The sequence below is a fragment of the Metopolophium dirhodum genome, chromosome 5, assembly GCF_019925205.1.
Source record: "Metopolophium dirhodum isolate CAU chromosome 5, ASM1992520v1, whole genome shotgun sequence".
Classification (NCBI taxonomy): Eukaryota; Metazoa; Arthropoda; class Insecta; order Hemiptera; family Aphididae; genus Metopolophium; species Metopolophium dirhodum.
Genome location: NC_083564.1, coordinates 23,576,614 through 23,596,425, shown reverse-complemented (window position 1 = coordinate 23,596,425; position 19,812 = coordinate 23,576,614). Strand labels below are relative to the sequence as shown.

Here is a 19,812-nt window from a genome sequence, read left to right as displayed (position 1 = left end):
GAAAAAAGTTATTAGCTACCTACGTTCTAAATTAATTTAAGCAAAAAAAATGTTGATATTAAAAAAATTCTAAAAAATCAACTACTTGTTATGACAACTTGACTTGGATAAATATTTTTACCGTCAAAATTGTTCTTATAATCGGATTTAAGAATATTGGCTGTTTTGAATTTTTTCAAAAATATTTAATTCAAATTTAAAGTTTTTATTTTCAGCAGGTACTTATTAAAAAAATAAAATTTTTTTTTTAGATTATACGTATGTGTAGCGCGAGTGACCATAAGTGATATGTATGGAAAAAAAACTAAAAATATTTATTAGAACAAAAGTTATTTCATCTGCCAGGTCTTCCCGTTACACTCTATAATAACATGTAGGTATCTATTATCGCGCGTGAAATGGATTTACGCGTGGACGAGTGGGCGAAAATCGCTGCAGGCGCGTGCGGGAAATGTTTTTATACAGTGCTTCGGCTATCTGCAGCCCCCCCCCCCCCCCCCGGAATTCGGTTTAATTATCCGACCGTTTGCAGATAAGTCGCCGAAAGCTCTAAGAAGATGTTTAATTCATATTAAATAGTATATAATACTAGCTGATCCATTACACTAGTCTATATGAATTAAATATGTTATATTTTATAATATAACCCATGGCAACCATTCATAAACAAAAATTTCCATCAGAAATCTCAAAATCCCTGTTTGAGCACCTCCCGGGGTTGGTCCTCTCCCTTTTTGAATTGGCCCATCTTCTGCCCAGAGGTTGAATCAACATTGGTCCAGCCGTTTAGGAATGCATAAAGGACACACACACAAACATCAATTATTATATATATTAGTACTTATATATTTAATTAATAATATACTTGGGTCCTTGTGTGTGGCGTGGAAATTGGTCGCAGTCACTAACGTGTGTTGCGGTCAAGCATCGTCCGGCGTCACTAGCTCCCGGATGGGTGACCACCGGGGATTTTAGTGACGAAGCCTCGCCCCACATATATACGCGTGTTCTTCAACCACTTGTAATCCTCCCCCAAAATATGCTATCATTGCCGATGCTCAAGTTTAATAAATAAATAAATCGATATCCAATAGTATAATATATGGATAAAAGTGGTCAGATTTAATTGATATAGTTTAGTGTATATATAGGATGCGTGATTATTCCGATATCCGTCGATCAAAATCGATGTGAATGTGTACCTATAGGTGCCTATCGGCTATATTATTATATTATAATATGTAAGATAGTAGTTGACGGCTGTAGTATAATGTGCGCGTGCGCGTGTTTTTATATTTATATAAACGTTTTTTATATATTATATATATTTTTTTTATTCTGTTTTCGATAGAAAATATAAAATATATAATATACGAGAGTGTTATGCGAAACACAAACCTCGTTGAAAATTAGTTATAAATCGGTGTGGTTATGTGGGGCGTGCGAGGGTCGATGGGCCCAAGTCCCAAAGGGTGTGTGTGCATCATATACGCCTCGATGCAGTATCAAAAGCACTCATAAGCACCCTCGCTACGTATTATTATGATACATTTTCGTTTATTTTTCAACGCAGTCGCTTATTACGTCGTCGTTCGCTATACTTATAGCCAGGGACGAACCGAAGGGGGGTCATGGGGGAGGGGGGTGTTACATCCCCCCACTCGGAAATATTTGATTTTCAGTCGGCAAAATTGAATTTATTTTCACCTGAATTAAAACAATTTTTTTAAGACGAGGACAGGAAAATTAAATAAATCGTTTAAATGTTGATATTGTTTTAACTCAATATTTTCGTGATAGGTCATGGAACGGATTCGCAAAAGTTCTGCGAGATATGCATATAATATACAGTACAAAATCGATAAACAGTCTATTTCTGTCATCCATCGTCGCATTAAGCAATGCAGATCATATGGAGCCACAGCGTATTAAATCAATAAAAAAAACGTTGCCGATATAGCGACGAGTCACCGAGTTAGGTGGTCGATACACGCATGCGCAACGCGACTTCTGGCAAATTTATCCACATATACCTATTGTACCTATGGACAATTATGCGAGGAGTTGTGTTGCACTTGCGCAAATCGAACACCTAATTCGGTGACTCGCCGTTATAATATAGGCGACAAAGTCATACGCAATTTTAATAATTATAGATTAAAACCATTGGTAAATGATTAGGTACCTACATTTTATGCAAATACAATTATTAAGATTATTTTACATTTATAAAGGTTATGAATTTATGATAGAAGAGGACGATTCTTATAATGTAGATAATGATTTGGCAACAATATTAATAATAAGTGATGAATTATAATCATTACCTACCTATTTCATATGTTTCTTGACGTTATTTCATTCTGATATTTTTAAGACATTACAAGTCCGTATGATGCATATTATACATATTCCCACGCCGAATTTTTAATCGTACCTGTGGTTTGCATTCAAGTCTAAAATGTCCATAGTTATTAAACGAAATTGCGGGGTTATACGTTTTCAATCATAACAGACGATGCGACAGCTCGTATTATTCTATCAATTTTTTTTTTACGTAAAACCTAACATAATAGCAATAACCTGCAATAACCGATAATATACCGACAACCTAAGCGAATAGATTTTATTGGATATTCGGATGTATTATGATGATTATAATATAAGATATTATTTGGATACGTTGATATAAAACATTATAAATCGATTGGTCACAATCATAATGTTATACACGTAATGGACATAGAAATTATACACGTCGGCGTGCAAAGACTCTATATATATGTATTACGTGTAGCCTGGGGATATGTGCAGATAAATATAACTCGTATACGACGGAACAATTATACAAACCCTGTGTGATTTTTTTCGCCTGAAAAGTGACCGAGGAGACGGTTTTTTTTCCAACAAATTATGTTCACGCGAATAACGACGAGAAAAAAATCATTATAATCCCGAGCAATATTCTGTAACTCTGCCGTAATATACGTACACAAATTATAGTGAGAATATAGAAATTTAATTATTATATACAGACTATATAAAAAAAAAAAAAATTCTTTCTTCGACGAGTTAAACGACCTTGGATAAGTCCTAGGGTATACTGAATAATAACGTACAACGTAAATATTAACATAGCGAATACTATATATTACGATGTATTATACATATATTATGTTTACTCGTATTATAATATTATTACATGCATAATGAGATCAATTTTTTGATAAACATAGTCACGTATAAAATTCTCATGCGATTTCGAAATTTTATCGACTCTATGTGTACCTATATCGGCTATATCTGAGAATCGATCTCGTTTGTATCGTACGAATTTAAACGTTTTCCGACGTAAAACACCCGACAGTTTTCGTGTTTTAATATTATATTGAATATTATATAGGCACCGAACATTGGGATTTTTATCTAAATAATATTACTGTATTTAACAATTATATTTTATAAATATATATGACGTTAAATACTATTTGCTCTTGTCTCAAGTCTGCTGTTTTTGTATATGCGCATACCTACTATTATAATACGGTGTAGTCTAGTGCGTATTTTTAGGTTTAAGTGATACCTACCTACGTGATCTGTTTGGTTTTTATTCGCGTGTAGTAAGTAGGAAGGTACATAATATTCTGAAATACTATTTATATATGTACCTACCTACATTATAATATATTATATACACGCGGTATTATTATTATCCAGTTTGAAGAACAATTTTAAACGTTTTTTTTCCCTATTCATTTTTAGTAGGTACATTATAATAATTGTATCGCTGTCGTTATAAGTAGCCGTTCCCCGGATCTGACAGATCCGCACTCGACGACGATAATAATAATTATATACGATCCGGACGCGGGTCGTTGTGTTGATTGCAGCGAAAAAAAAATTGAAAAAATTCGCTCGATAAAACGCATTGGCGTTATTATTACCTATTATTACCAAGACGTGGCGCAAAGTCCAAGGCTGGGCATTAACGAGTTAAAAAGTTTAAGTTAAGTTAAAAAGTTAATTTTATTTTAACTTTTTAACTGAACTAGTTACATTTGGCTTTTCATTAACTTAACTGTTAACTTACTTGATTTATAATTTTTCATTTTAAGAAGTAAGTTAAGTAAATTTATTTTGTTTTTAATTTAATTATATTTCACTAATTCAGTCTATTTCTTGTTCATGTCAAAAAATATGTGTCGTAAATTGTTTAAAGTTAAAAATGTATATCATTCGAATCTAACTTAATGTAATGGAAATACTGTACAAAGTATAAACACTATAGTCTATAGTTTAGTTTTGGGTTGGAAAAAAATTAAGTACGCTAGCGTTGTATAAACAAATTAACTTTTTTTTAACTTAATAAAAAGTTAACAAAAATTGTGTATTAACTTTTAACTTTTAACTTTTTGTTATTGGTGCATATTTACTTAACTTAACTGAGTTAAAAAAAATCATTAACTTGCCCAGCCTTGGCGCAAACACTAAACGACTTTTAACGAACAAAACGAACCAATAACGACGTCGCTGCAGCTGAGAGGCAGGACGTATCGGTATTAACACGTCGTCGCAGCCCGCGGGCTTTTCGCTAAGTGAGGAGGATAATAATATAATATAGTAAATTCAATACTCTAAGTTTTTTTTAAGTACTTGCAGTTTATTCGAGTACGATTTTTTTATCAAGTCGATGTAAAATCGTGAAAAAGAAATGTACCCACTCAACTATAAATAATTATTATATAATACATTTTGGACTTAACGTTATATGTGCGTTGTATTATAATGCATATTATCATTATGTATTGTGTATTTGTGTTATTTTGCTACACTATATTATTATGCTATATACGTCACAGCAGCAGCTGTATAATAGGTATGTATTATAATATTGTAAGTAAGTGTAAAAAAAAAGTGTACCGCTCGAAGGTCGTTGTCGTCGAGTATAGGTAAATATTTTCGAAACGAAAAAAAAATTCCTCTCAAGAGGTCAAGATTCGACAGAAAATAATATTTATGTAGGCACGCTTAATGCGGTCGGCGCGTATCTCGGCTGCGGCAGCGATGTCTCCAAACGGCCGCGGCCAGTTATATATTATATTATAATATTATTATTGTAATAAGATCGGAATTCGCCGACGGCCAACGCCACTGCCGCCGGAGCAACGGTTAATAAAATATGCACGTAACACATACTCCGAGTGAGGTCGAGGAGGTAGTGGCGGCGATGGTGGCTGCGGTGGAGGAGGAGGAGGAGAAGGAGGAGGAGGAGGAGGAGGAGGAGAATAACGCGATCGGACGTGTCGGTGCAGATGTCACCGAGATCGCTGCAGCCTCCGGAAAACCCAGTCGCCGCGGGAGGCGTCGAGTGACCCACGGTAGTTGTACCAGGCACGTATGTTTGCATGTACGATTATAGCGCATCAGTAGCAGAACTGTATATTATATACCGCATCGGTACACCGCGGGCACCGATAATACTGTATTTACATTTCGTTGGTATACCGCGGAAGACGGCCCGCGGCGGCGATTTATAAAAATATCAAAAATGACGTGCTGGCGTCATTATAGTATTATTGTGTGTCCGTGACAGTTGTGTTTGCGTAAAATATATCATACATATATTATTATATTTATTATACGCGTCGCGTAATTTCGATCGCCGAGGCGCCAGACCGCGGAATTCCGTCTCTGCATAAACACAAAACTCTTACACATCGCGATAAATCTAACACTGTATAATATGTAAAACGCGTTTTTTTTTATGAATATTTTTTTTTTTCACCAATAATAATAATATTACGCTAGGCGGCTAAGTCTCACCCCCGCGCCGCCCACTACCGTATCCCGCTCACCAAGGTCTCGGTCTATTACCATCGCCTCCGGTCGCCGCCGACACGATCACCGCCACCACCCATCACCGTACGGCGTCATCGCGATATCGTCCCGTTTTTGTTTTCGTTGCTGATTTTTTCCCGTTTTCACGCCCCGCGGCCATCCGTCGGCGGTCCGGCGCGGCGCGTACTTATCGCGCGCGCGCGCGCACGGCCACCACCACCGCCGCCGTAGCCGTCGTCGTCGCGCGCGCCGGCCTCGTCGCGGCCAGTGTAACCCGCGACGTCCGACCATGCGCAGACGCCCGGACCACAGCTGCAGCCGGCACGTCGCGACGACACCGTGAAGAGACGAGATATGCGCGGCACTGCGCTCTTCGCCACCGTCGCCGTCCTCCTAACCCTCTTGGTCAGTATAATATATAGAACGACTTTACCGCTCGCGTCCTGCACCGTTCGTAAATCGTATTATTTATAATAATATACTATTATAATTATATAATGAATGTATGGCTGACCCCCGGCCAACGTATTGTATACTGTCCGTAGAGAATTTTTTTAAATTTAAAATGTTTGGAGGTACTCGACGTAGCCGTAAACCGAACCTCTTACACGAGAGGACATATATGACTCGGACGAGGTTTTGTGGTGTCCGAGATTACCGAAGAGTACCCATGCACTAACAAACGCACGCAGTCATTATAAATATACAATTTTTTTTATAGAATATTCTGTACAGATAATATTATATAGCTGGTGCCCGCGAAAATTGGTTGGACTCCATAGCTCAGTCTTCTTATTTTTCTAATCGTGCCCACCGGGCTGGACTTGATAAATATTAATTACATTAAAAATAAAAATAAAAAATATAAATAATATACACTATAGATAGTCAAAAAAACAAATAATAAATTTGCTAAATATTTTGCTTCAGCCAGTGGGTGGCTATTGATATAGAATTTTCATTGGCAAGCGCCAAGTCGACAGTTGTACATCATGGCGGGGCAAGGGTGCATTTTATTATGTGTCCGTCGGATTGTCTCTCGCCGCATTTACATGTGTCAGGTTTGGTATTGCCATTTCACCACGTTCACTCTTGTCTTAGCTACTCCGGCTAAGTGTTTATCGTTTTCCACAAGGGCCATGATAGGATTCCGCCTGGTGGTAGTCGTTCATCAGGCGGGAACAGGTGCTCAGTTACACCTATGCGCATTACTCAGTACAAGCTCTATACAATATTTTAGAACTCTGTCTGCGGGAGATCGATGATCCAATAGTGCAGTTCCGTGTGCCGCAAACAGAATTCCAAAATATGTATAGGGTACCTATGCTGAGTAATATGGGCAATATACAGTGTACCTATACCCTGTTTTCGCGGACAATCGGAAGCATTTGAGGTTTGAAAGACGACGGAAACATTCGACAACGACGACGATAACGGTATTCTGGGCGTCTTCAGGCGGGGCATCTCCCGCGAGAGAGAGAGAGAGAGAGAGACGGCACGCGAAATGATAAAATATAATAATATTATGATATTTTTTTAGTTGCTGTTCTTACCGACTTCTTAGAAAATTCCGTCAAACTATTATTATATACATATCAATCTCTGATTTTCTGTCGCGGGTGTTTCACCTATCCATTAAAATATATTGTTGTCGTTCCACCGGAAAGTCCGTCGTCGTCGCAGCCATATTTGGCAGCCTCGCGCTCGTCATACGCATCGCACACTGCATAATATTCGACTGTCGCCGCTAATAAGACGGACACACACACACACACACACACAGACAATACTGTATTATTATATTATAATATCATTGTAATATTTTGTATGTAGGTATCACTCGATATTAAGCTCGTCCGGAATCCGGTTATACGTAGGTGAGTTATATTATATTATTATTGTATCATTGCAGTGTGTGTGTATATAATATATATAATATATATATAGTGCCCGGTTTGTCGTGTGCGACCGCATGAGATAATAACGTGCGGTTTAACGACCCAAACGATATGTAACGATAATCAAACAGCCGATTGTATTTAAGTGTAATATCATCACAATATATTATCATGTATTTTATATATTTTTAAACTCGTATTATTCGCGTATTTTCGTGCTCTACGCACATGTATACGATATAACCATCTTTCCGCCTTCCACCGTTTTCCGCGCAACTTACTCGATAATATTTCTATGGTAAAATTGAAGTCGGGAGATCCTTTCTTTATTGCACATCTAAATCGTTGCAGGAACCAGCAGCACTATTCCAAATTTCAAGTTTGTTCGCGCGGTTTGTTGTTTTTTTTAGGAGTATAGCGATGAGTGCAGAGTGAGCGGTATTCGGCAATGCTATATAATCATATTGGGGTGGCCAAGCTTTCGGGATGCCCGTTTTTTTGTAAATATGATCTTATAAAAAATATGTGAACAAAATAACGACCGCAGTATTAGACGCAAAAGAAGCATCGATTTCGACCGGCGTTTTTAGTATTCATCGTTATATACATTATAAATTCCATAAAGGTCTTTTTTTATTCAATAAAATATGATATTATGTTAGTAAACGTTTTATTTTGGAAAATATAAATATAATAATTAATCCCACGTTTAAGTAATTCATATCAGGCCACGTTATATAGATTATGATATTATTACCTATGTATATTATATTTTTTAACACGTACTATTCGCGTCCTTCGTATTATATATTATACCCACCGCGATTGCATATAGCTGGTAGGAACGCGAAACAACACATTTTCGCCGTCCACCCCTTTGCGCGCCACATATTTGATAATAATATTTCTACTGTATAATAATATTGAAGTCGTCGTACGATAAACAGTACATTTGCCAAGTGCTCGTAATATAACATTCATAATAGTATTATGGTAAATGGGGCGAATCGTTTCGTATACACGGGCGATGGCGGTCCGCCCGACGGCACCCAGCTCTCCAGAGGGTCTTACAAATTTTGTTGTTTGACTATAATATGGCACGAACAACACGATAAGTACGCTCAGCGTGGATAACGTTATATTCAAATGCCATGAATTGTACGCGATCGTAGTCCAGAAGGTCTCGTCGGCGTATGCGCATGAAAGGATATTATAATATAATAAACGTAAATCGTAATATCGTCGCAACTTGACCGTCATTGCGCTCGACGACGTTGAAATCCAGTAAGTTCGATTTTAAACTATCGTTTTTTTTTTTTCACAAATTAATAGGCACGCAAAGAGTTATGTGTTTAAATGATAATATGTGATGATTCCATTATACATCTTCTCGGTAAATATTTTGTTTTTTATAAATACAATTTGAAATAGGTTGGTCGAGTATATTGTAGTGGTCACGATTATTAAATCAAAAGCACAACATTCTTATCGTTATGATTTTTACTTTTACAAATTATGATATTATACAATAATCTTTCAATTTCATCTGAGGCAAAATATTTTTCTGAAAACTACGATTTATAATTTATAATGTTATTAAAAAAATAATTTATCATTTCAGCGTGTATAACTTTTAAGTAACAGAGTATCACCGATAAATAACATTTTATTATGATACCTTTATATGTATAAACTTAGCGCCCAAATACTTATTGTAAAAACAAATTTACAGATTATATTTCACCAACTAAATCTAATATATCCAAACAACTTTTTAAGTCATTTTATTGATTTGACGAGGGCAACAGTCGAACACCACGATTTTTTATCTATCTCTACCATCTGAAGTCTTATTAAAATCTTAAATGCTTGTAAATAAATAAAAATATTAAATTGAAATATTTTATATATAGGTAATCAAATTTTCTCCGAAGATATTTTTCTTCAGAATATAATAATATAATATAATATAAAGATAAAAATATAGTAAAATAATTATATTTTTCGAATAATGTACCGTGTTGCGAGTACTTTTTCAATATGATATTGAAAAGGTAGGTACGTAAAAACTTTTGAAATAGTATTTTAAATTTTAAATCGCCTTTGATTCGTTCCAAAATACACGAAATCGAAATAAATCCTAAAGGCTATAAAAATTGTAACTATAAAAATATACGACGGACGAATGTTAAAAAAATGCACTCAATTGTATTATAATATTATGTATTATCTATATACGAACACCACGCTGTCATGTCGTAACGAGCGAATAATATTATAATATTAATTATGATCACACCGCAATATTACATTAATTCAGTGTGCAGTGCGTATATTATGTCTTATAATAATACGTAAAAAGTATAAAACTCGTTATAATATAATAAATATGCGTACCTATTATACTAGTTATAATTTTATGATATACATTTGCGACCCGTACCTATTCGTTATACATTTTCAATTTATAAAAATTTAAAAGCGAACGTCCCTCTCGGGTAAAAACCTGACGATGGTGATGATGATATAAATTATTATAATAATATATATAGGTACACTTATTACGTATTATATAGGAACTCGCGCAGCTCTCCGTCGACCGTCAGCGTATATGTAATAATAAATATACCTACATTAATACACAATTTTTTTTTCACAGTCGTTGTACAAATAATATATAGGTACGTGCGGCGTTATTATAATATTATTGTTATTGTTTATTATGGCGTATTTAATAAATTAACATTGGCCCCAGGCGCTCGCGAAGATTTGCGAATTGCGATCGAAGCGCACAAAACCATAGGGGTTCGAATGTCGGCGCATGCGTAGGCATGATGTATGTTATTATTATAATTAATACACAATAATATGCATCTCATTCTTCGTCGGCCTTTTGACATTTCGCCACTCTTCGGTGCATTAATAATAGTCATATTATAAGAGGTAGGCATTGTGACTTGTCGCGTGTTGTGTACACATTGCATATATCCACGAAGAAAACGCGTGATTATGACTTTGTCCAAGACGAACTCGTTATCCCCCGATCGCCTTTTAAATTTATTTTCGTATGATAATATGTTGTGAAGAAAATGATCCATCTGTCGTTCGTTGTCATTAACATTATTATTATTATCGATTTTAAATAGATGTATAATAGTTTATATAAGTATGACTAGTATGAGTGTATTATGTATGTTTTGGCGTATCATATTACACGATTGCGATTCTGACGGTCGCCGATGGATAAATAGCTATTATTGTCGATCGTGTTAAAATTTTAAAACTTTTTTGCACGAGTCTTGCAACCGCATAGTATATTGAAAAAATTTCGATTTCTTACCGCCGTAACGTCACTGATAATTATATAACCACTCATAGGAACTGTCTACCGACAGTGACTGTTCCGCAGGCCCTTCCAGCGTATACATCGCTCGTAAATCAGAATATCGGTCCTGCGCAGAGGCGTCCGCGAAGAACGTCTTAAAGTCGAATTTTCGATAGCTCGAAGGAAAATCTTCGCCGCTGCATTTCAACGAGTATACCTACACACAATTTTTTCGACAACTCGAATTTTTTTTCGGCCCCAACCGATTCGAGTTATCGACGGGTTTCACTGCGCGTAATATATTATCACAGCCGTTTGGTTAACTCCGCCGGGGTAGATTGCTGTGCGGTGCTTGACCGCGAAATATTCTAAACATTCCGATAAGTGCGTTGGTTTGTGTGTGTGTATGTGTGCGCGCGCGTGCACGCGAAAAAGGGCATTCGGCTAATAGCGTTCAAGGCCGTCAACACGTGCAGTGTAATATTATATAGTGCGAGAGAACATAATATATATCATATATATATATATATAGATAGATAGACGACGGAGTCCTAGACATTGCGACAATATAATACAATATACAATCATAAGCGCATTTCGAATCATAAATTACAAACGTTTTTTTTTTTTAATTATGGCCCTCGGATCGATATATATTTTTTCACGCCGCAGTGTTGCAGACAGGCACGGCACGTGCACATTCGAGTCTGCGCATATTATTATATTGAACACACATAGGTACCTCTATACATGTATGTACATTATGTACACACACCTAATACATACTGTTGCCAGCCATTACACGCCTGTGTGTGTGTGTGTGTGTGTGTGTGTGTAGGTGTGTGTGTGTGTGTGTGTGTGTGTGTGTGTGTATGTGTGTGTGTGTGTGTGTGAATACGCTATATACATATTATTATAACCGCCGTATATTCGCACTACTGTCTGCCGTGGCTATTATAACATTTATAACTAATAAGTCCAAATGGTTTTCTTTGGCGGTGTTCTGCGGCCGCGGACGTACCCACCTGTATAATATCATTATCGTCTATAAATATATTATTATTATTATTATTATTAGGCATAGGTATATCATATTATAATATATAGCTACGGGGCATGCATCCAGCGCGATCGCGGTATTCGGCAACCGGTTGTGTCTATTTACGAAATAATAAGGCCGCGAAACGTATAGGAACGTATATGTACTTGACAGGACGCCTATATATATATATATATAGTGTGTGTGTGTGTGTGCGACCTAGTCGAAAACGCATTGACGAGACGACGATTAACAAATCCGATGAAAACATGATACACCCCGCGGATTTGCGTAATAATGATTTACCTAATAAATATCATCGCGGGTTTGTTTTGTTTCGATTAAAATAACATTGATGTGGGAATCATAATACGAGTCTTAGAACTATGCTCTATGTACCTATACCTATACAAGGCGTAACAGAAAGACTTGACCAAAAAAAAAAAAACAAAAAATTGATGCTACTTAAACGTACCTATGACAAAAATTGTTAAAATTGTATGATTAGTAAATAGTTTAAGAAATATACCCATGTTTGCAAATTTCCAAAAATGATATTCTTAAAAGAGTTATTGCGTTCCAAACTAATTCAATCAAAAAAATATTGAAATTTAAAAAAATTCTAAAAAATAAAATACTTGACTTAGATAAATGTTTTCACCATCCAAATCATTCTTATAAGCAGATTCACAAATTGGCCGTATTGAATTTATTAAAAAAAAAAATTTAAATCAAATTTAAATTTTTTTATTTTCTGTATTAGAAAATAAAAATAGTTTTTTATTACACGTGTAACGGCGGAAGTGGTTATAAATTATATATAAAAAAAAATTAAAAAATATTGATTAGGACAAAAGTTATTCCAAAAGTCAGTTCTATCTGTTACACCCTGTCCACTTAGGTGCAGCGTTGCGTTATCGGACGACGATTTTTTTAATTTTCCGGCCATCCGTCCGGTCCACGGCGTCGGAGGTGTTATGTACATATTATGTGACTTTAATGATTTTATACCCGCACAGGGCAAGATATGGGTCGGCCGAGAAAATCGAAAACGCGTCTCGACTCATCTACAGCGCAGCCGGACGATGACGAATCGGATTCGTAGCGTACATTATATTTTCGCAGCTTATATTTAGGCCAAAGAAAGTGTTGAAATCAGTCCGCCGCGCGAGGATTGCGATCATAATAAAATAGTGTGGATACACGCGACTCGTATAAAATCTATCGGCGACGACGCCGGCTTTGTATGTATGTATATATATGTCCCGTCGGAGTCGGACGATTATATTATTATAGTAATGTTAGGTCGAAAACGAAACGTTATTATTATTAATAACGTATTATTAATATTGTCTGTCCGAAACCATCGTTGAACTAGATCACGTGGGTAAGACCATAGCAGCATAAAAATATAATCGAGTGGCCTATAACATACTTTTATATATTATATGTCTCTGGTCAACCTGTTGTCAGCATGCTATGATGTGCACGCGGGTAAAAAACATTAGGGACGTGCTGATGATAGAGGTGTATCGCACTTTTAAAAATCTCAGTCTCGGTCTCCTATATGTATGGGTCCGTGCGCAAATTTGTTTTATTGCCTTTATATTATTGCCCTAATAATTTGATTAAAATAAAAAAACACAATCAAACAAACGACCTGGTTTAGTTTACCGGTTTTACGTCTTGAAAAGTTATTAAAAATAAAGCGACTTGCCGTATTAAGATCCTTTCCTCGTTATAATTTAACGTATTATTTGCCTAAAATAATTAGTTGATACATAGGTAGCTCATGGATATGAGCTATATACTATGGTGTTGATATAATTACGTACCGTGCACTGTATAATTATTTATTACGTTTATATAGAATACGATTAATATAGGTGTGATTACAGGATATACTTTCATTTCGGTGTAGATCAGCGCCGTTGATATTTTTCAAGGTACCTACACGCAAATACAATTTACTTCGATATTTCAATTTTTTTTTTTTTAATTACAATATCATTATTACGCATTGCTATATAGTGATTCAACCCAATTGTTTATGTAAACACGATAGTGTATGCGTTATCACATGTCTTATAATTAAGAAGACAATATTATTATATTATTATACCTATATATATACAGTGGTAATTACTCTGTTAAGTTTTTCGTAAATCGGTAAGCCAACGAGAGCAGAATATATATTATAATATAATATAGGCACATAATAATATAGGAAACAACACGAAAAACAATGACTCGTGACGTACATAATATATAATACAATATTATACATATGACGTCTCTCTTTTTCCCATTTTCACATATAATTTATGATTGAGAGATTGACCGCGGACTGTAAGTCGATAAATCCGCATGTATATTATTATAATAATATGTAGGTACAATCGGAATGGAACAATTTATAGACGTTATAGACGTTATATTATACGTTGTATCGATTCGTCCGTAATTTGTATTGTGTTGTTCATTTGATCACATTATCTCGGTTGACACATTTAAAACCTAGGTCAGAGCATATATATATATAGAGTTAAGCCAGTGTACCGTTTCATATTTTAAACCTAATATTTTAGTCCGTGATTTTAAACATTACCTATAATTGATCGGTAGGTAAGAATGAATAATAATCGATAACCATTCGACCACTGTAACGACAAGTCGAATACTTTTCACCCTTTATTGGCAATACCCGGTATAAAACGGTGTACTAAACAGATGACCACGATGGTCGGCTGACTAAAACACTGGGATTGCAACATGACGACGTGGACGATATTAGACTGTAAAGGCACTTTGCGCGGCACACGCTAAAGGTGGGTTTTCACTACAAACACGTTAACTTGTGTATAGTATATTATACTTGTTTGACGATTGATGAACGTTCGCGTTCGCCTTGAATGCACGTTTCATATTGGTTGACATTGGTAATACGGATTTGGGATTAAATGGTCATAGTTTGTTGAGAGGACGCGTGTGTTGTCTCCGTCTTACAAGTGCGTCTGTGCGTAACATATCAAATTTAAATATATCGCGTTTAGCTCCGTTAGTTTAATATACATATCAGAGTGAAACTCGATGACAAGAACCATTATTATCTGTGTTGGTTATTTTACGATTTTTCGGTTTTCACGTGAGTTATTGGCATTTTTGATTCACGCTGTATTACATACGCAGTACTTGCTAAAAAATCGAACAATCGTAAAAAAAACAACATACGAACACAGCTATAATGCTCTTACCATATCAACTTTCATAATAGGTCGATTCACTCTAATTTTTCAACTGACGGAGCTAAACGTGATCTGCTGAGCGTAAATTTGCCTGCATGTTACGCGCTTGTAAGACGGAAAGACAACAACTGCACATGCGGGTGTTGCGTCCGAAATTGTTGAACTAGATCAAAAAAAAAACGGCAACGCGGCTTATCGTATGGTATATAAACACACTGGTATACCAAATCTTACCATGGATACCAATCAATCGTAGCAGATATGGTTTTTATGCACGTGTGTATAGTGAAATCTCCCCACGCCTTAGACGTTGTCGAATAGGTATACTTCATAATAGGTTTACTTATGTAAATAATTGCTCTATATTTTTAAATAATATATCGCTTTGGCAATACGCGGTCCCTTCTACTCTCACGCCGTAAAATTTAGTAAAAAGTTAAAACATATCTACTCATCGCGTATTATATTGTGTAAACAGATTATTGTGAATTTTCTATTTTCCATCTTTTAAATAAAAAAAAATTCATCGCAGGCATTTAATTGATTGTTTGTTTCGTGTTGCACCGCAGGTATCGCATTGCGCGGGCCGCCCTTGGCATCAGCGGCGGCAGCAGCGGCAGAGACCACCAGTGTCACCAACGCGGCCGGCGGTGGTGGTGACGGCCGCATCGATTTACGCGGAATACGATGATCCGTCCGTGGCCGTCAACGGACACCCGCCCCCGTCGGACCAGAGCCTGCAGCAGCAGGAATCGCCGGAGCCGGATTACGGGGAACCGGGGCGGATGTTCGTGGAACCGGAACGGGTGTACGCGGAACCGGAACAGAACTACGAGGTGGACGAGGCGGTGAGCGTGCTGAGCGACGGGCGCGTGCACGGCGTGCAGCAGCAACCGACGCCGACGACCGCGGTGTCCGGGAGTTACGACGCCAGCAGCAGCACCACCGATAGCGGCAGCACCGACATCGCCATCACCGGCTTCACCGCCACTTCGTCAGCAATCACCACCACCTCCACCACCACGACCGCTTCCACTACGACGACCACGACTCAGGCGGCGGAAACCCGGAAGAGCGGTTACGTGGTGGACGGAAAACACTACCGGAAGTACAGGGTCGAGGAAGAGACGCCGGACGGGTTCATCGTGGGCGAGTACGGAGTGGTCAGCCACCACGATGGCACCACCAGGGGCGTCCGGTACACGGCCGACAGCAGCATCAACCCGCGGGTCATATACGAAGCACTGGCCAAGTTCTTGGCCCTCAGGCGCCGCCGGTAGACGTCGCGGACGGACGACGGCGAACTGCCGCTGGCCAGCCGGACGATATCATTATAATATTATGTTCGGCTGATCGTACATCATAATAATATTATTATAGTATAATAATCATCGGTTATCAATATTATAGAATAATAATCATCGATCATCAATATTATAGTATAGGCCGGTTCGCTGCCGTTCGAAACTATCTTTTTTTGTTTTTTTTTTTATAAACGAAATTTCTAGTCAGGTTCTATTATACTTGTCGCGGCCGCCAACCGCAGCGCCGGCATCAATAAACGAATAAACAGAAGACCAACAACAACAAACAATCGTACTCAGACATAATATAATATAATAACAATAACAATAATAATAATAATAATAATATTATTATAAATATATTTACGCGCGCGTCTCGTCCGAATCGCGTTCAGTGCCATTTTCCGCGAACAGTGTGACGGAACTATATACGTATTTATAATATATTATTATGTTAAGACGCTCTTACTCGGAATATATATATATATATATATATAATATTATGTTTTTTTTTTTTTTACTGTGACTGAATGAAAATTTGGAAAAAATGTAGATTTATATATAACAATAAATATTATGTTTCGATCGAAATAAACGTATGCGTAACACACAACACAATATTATTATATTATTATTACCTGCTGTGTATCAGTACAGAGAAGCTTATAAGAAGCTTATTATTGTGTTTCTCACGTCATCGCAGGACGAAAAACTCACTGCAAGAGGTTTTTTTAATCCAGCTCAGAACTTTGAAATCTCGACAAAAATTTCGATCCCGTCACTTCTCTGCTAAGTTAAACCGAAATAGTACCACCGATAACGTACCGAAATCCATATAGAGCGGGGCCTGAATGACGCAGGATATACAGCGTGATTGACAAAATACTCTAAGGTAAAGTATGGTTTTAGCTAATTTTTCAATTCCTCCGTTTACACATTCCAAACGTCTTATGTTTACCTTCACGGGTCACCGGACGATTCCTCCGTCGGTAAATGCGATGATAACCATGACCACTTGTGTGATCCTTTCATGTATAATAATATCACTATATAGACGCTTTACACGATATTATAATCTTCACTCGTTTTAAATGATATTTTCCTATCGGTGAAATTGACCATCAACGCGTTTTTTATCGCTTTATTTTTTATCGGGTTTCGGGTGTACTCATTTTTTGAGTTTGTGTCTATAACCGCGAAATCCTTGGAATCCACGTAAATGGCCACGCACGAAATCTATGTATAATATGTACACTATCAATGATGATTCTGACGACACGAATATTTGGTGTACATCGCAGCAAACAGTAATCCTAATACAGCTATTGTTAAATTTTAAACCGTGAATTCTTATTTCGAAATCTCTAATAGTTTAATACTTTGACGTACCATTTACAATATGTATATATTACGTGCTTCAAACAACGACTCGGCCGAATAGATCGATCCCCGAAAATCGGAATATATGTATAATATTATTATGGTTGTTATTTTTATTTTACCAGACTACGGAGGTCATGGCCTCGTCGTAATTCATTGGCACACTACACTATAATTTCATGTGTGTTGCTGCGGGTTCAGAGCATATAGGTGTATACCACGTCTGTGGCCAGCGACCATATACCGCAGAACGCGTGTTTTTCCGTTTAAATAATAATACGATAATGTATGAATAATACGTCCGGCGCTGTGCGGTTTGATACGGCAAACCGGAAGTGAACGATTACATGCACAATACACCGCGCCGATCGCCCACACCATATTAGTATGGTTGTGCGCGTATTACAACAATTTATAATATTATATTAAAAAATGAATTATGCGTCCGGTCGACCCGAATTGCGACACTTTAACGTACAGGTGATTTCGATCTATGATCCATGTTTACTATTGCCTGTACCTATTGTATTCTTACAATTTTTTTTTTAACCGTGCGCTGCAGTCCGTCGCCAGCGCTCCGATATTAAATCGTCAGATATCGACGCGTTTTTCGGTTAAAATTTCGATTTTTATCGTCTAATTTTATTTTCGTCTCAACGCGATACTACCTATATAATATTGTAATACGCTACGGATTAGGTCCACGCACGAAAACACGATATTCATACACACATTTGTATATATATATATATAATATAATAATATAATATATAGATCTGCAGGTACTACATGTACCGCCGTGTATTGTGCCTGTATATATTTTATAGCTATATAGGTATGCGCATCTCCGTATATATATTCGTTTTTTTACAATAACGTTTTTCTCGTCTTCGTGATACGCCGTGGAAATTAAAGTCGATTTCCACGGTGTACGAACCCGTGTGACGCGCGTGTGCGTCGGACAACGCTAAACACCACGACGATGGTCACAACGACCTCAATGGATGTCATTGCCGTTGGGCAATACCTATACCTATCGTCGTCGGACGAATGACGTGCGATGTGTGCGGTTGCCCGCCGGAAGAAACCGCGAACCAACGATTATTATTATTATTATTATTTGCGCAATTTTTTTTTTTTTAATTCGTGGCGATTTCGATGCGACAAATGGTAATGATGATAACAATACGGTTTGGATTTGCGTATGTGGAAAGGTCCGATTAAATTATCATCAACGTGCGATCGAATTCGAGCAGTCACTATATATACGCACAACGTTCGAGCCGGCATCGTTGGGGAGGCAGTGGGGGGGGGGGGGGGGGGGGAGCAGTGGCAGTGGGTGTGCGTACTTACGACTTTTCTGTGATGATTTTTTTTGAAGTATTTTACTATAATTTATATTATCTAGCCGTTTCGCGTGCCGTATAGTCATTCCCATGGATCACGTCGTCAATAACGTCATGAAATATGCGCAGAAAACGTTATTGTTTGCTGTGGGCATGTTAAAGTTGGACTTTTAAGAGAACCGTTCATCGTACGACCGTTATTCCTTAGGACAGTTGTGGGATCAACCGAGAGGCAAAATGTGGGATGCATTCCAGTGATGTCCAATTTAATCGAACATGTCCGGAAAATATATGATCGATTAATATATTATTATAATCACACAATAATGTGACCAATTCTAATTTAGATATTATAAATACAATACTATAATATTACTATAAATCATCGAATGTTTAAAAACGAAAAATCAATAAGGCGTAAAAACTATATAGTAGGC

General features: G+C 37.0%; 1 protein-coding gene across 1 annotated transcript; it reads left to right on the top strand.

Annotated features, from left to right (window-relative positions):
* Positions 1–6,069: 6,069 nt before the first annotated feature.
* On the top strand, positions 6,070–17,140 carry LOC132945186 (uncharacterized). The gene is made up of 2 exons (XM_061014866.1): positions 6,070–6,243; positions 15,915–17,140. Exons 1-2 carry the CDS (start codon positions 6,193–6,195, stop codon positions 16,623–16,625), a joined length of 762 nt encoding a protein of 253 aa, XP_060870849.1. The 5' UTR covers positions 6,070–6,192; the 3' UTR covers positions 16,626–17,140.
* The last annotated feature ends 2,672 nt before the right edge of the window (positions 17,141–19,812 follow it).

Bases quoted from the DNA above. Each gene is read 5' to 3' on its own strand.
- LOC132945186 (XM_061014866.1), top strand. From the start codon at position 6,193: ATGCGCGGCACTGCGCTCTTCGCCACCGTCGCCGTCCTCCTAACCCTC. The intron at 6,244-15,914 runs GTCAGTATAATA...GTTGCACCGCAG, and splicing joins CCGTCCTCCTAACCCTCTTG to GTATCGCATTGCGCGGGCCG.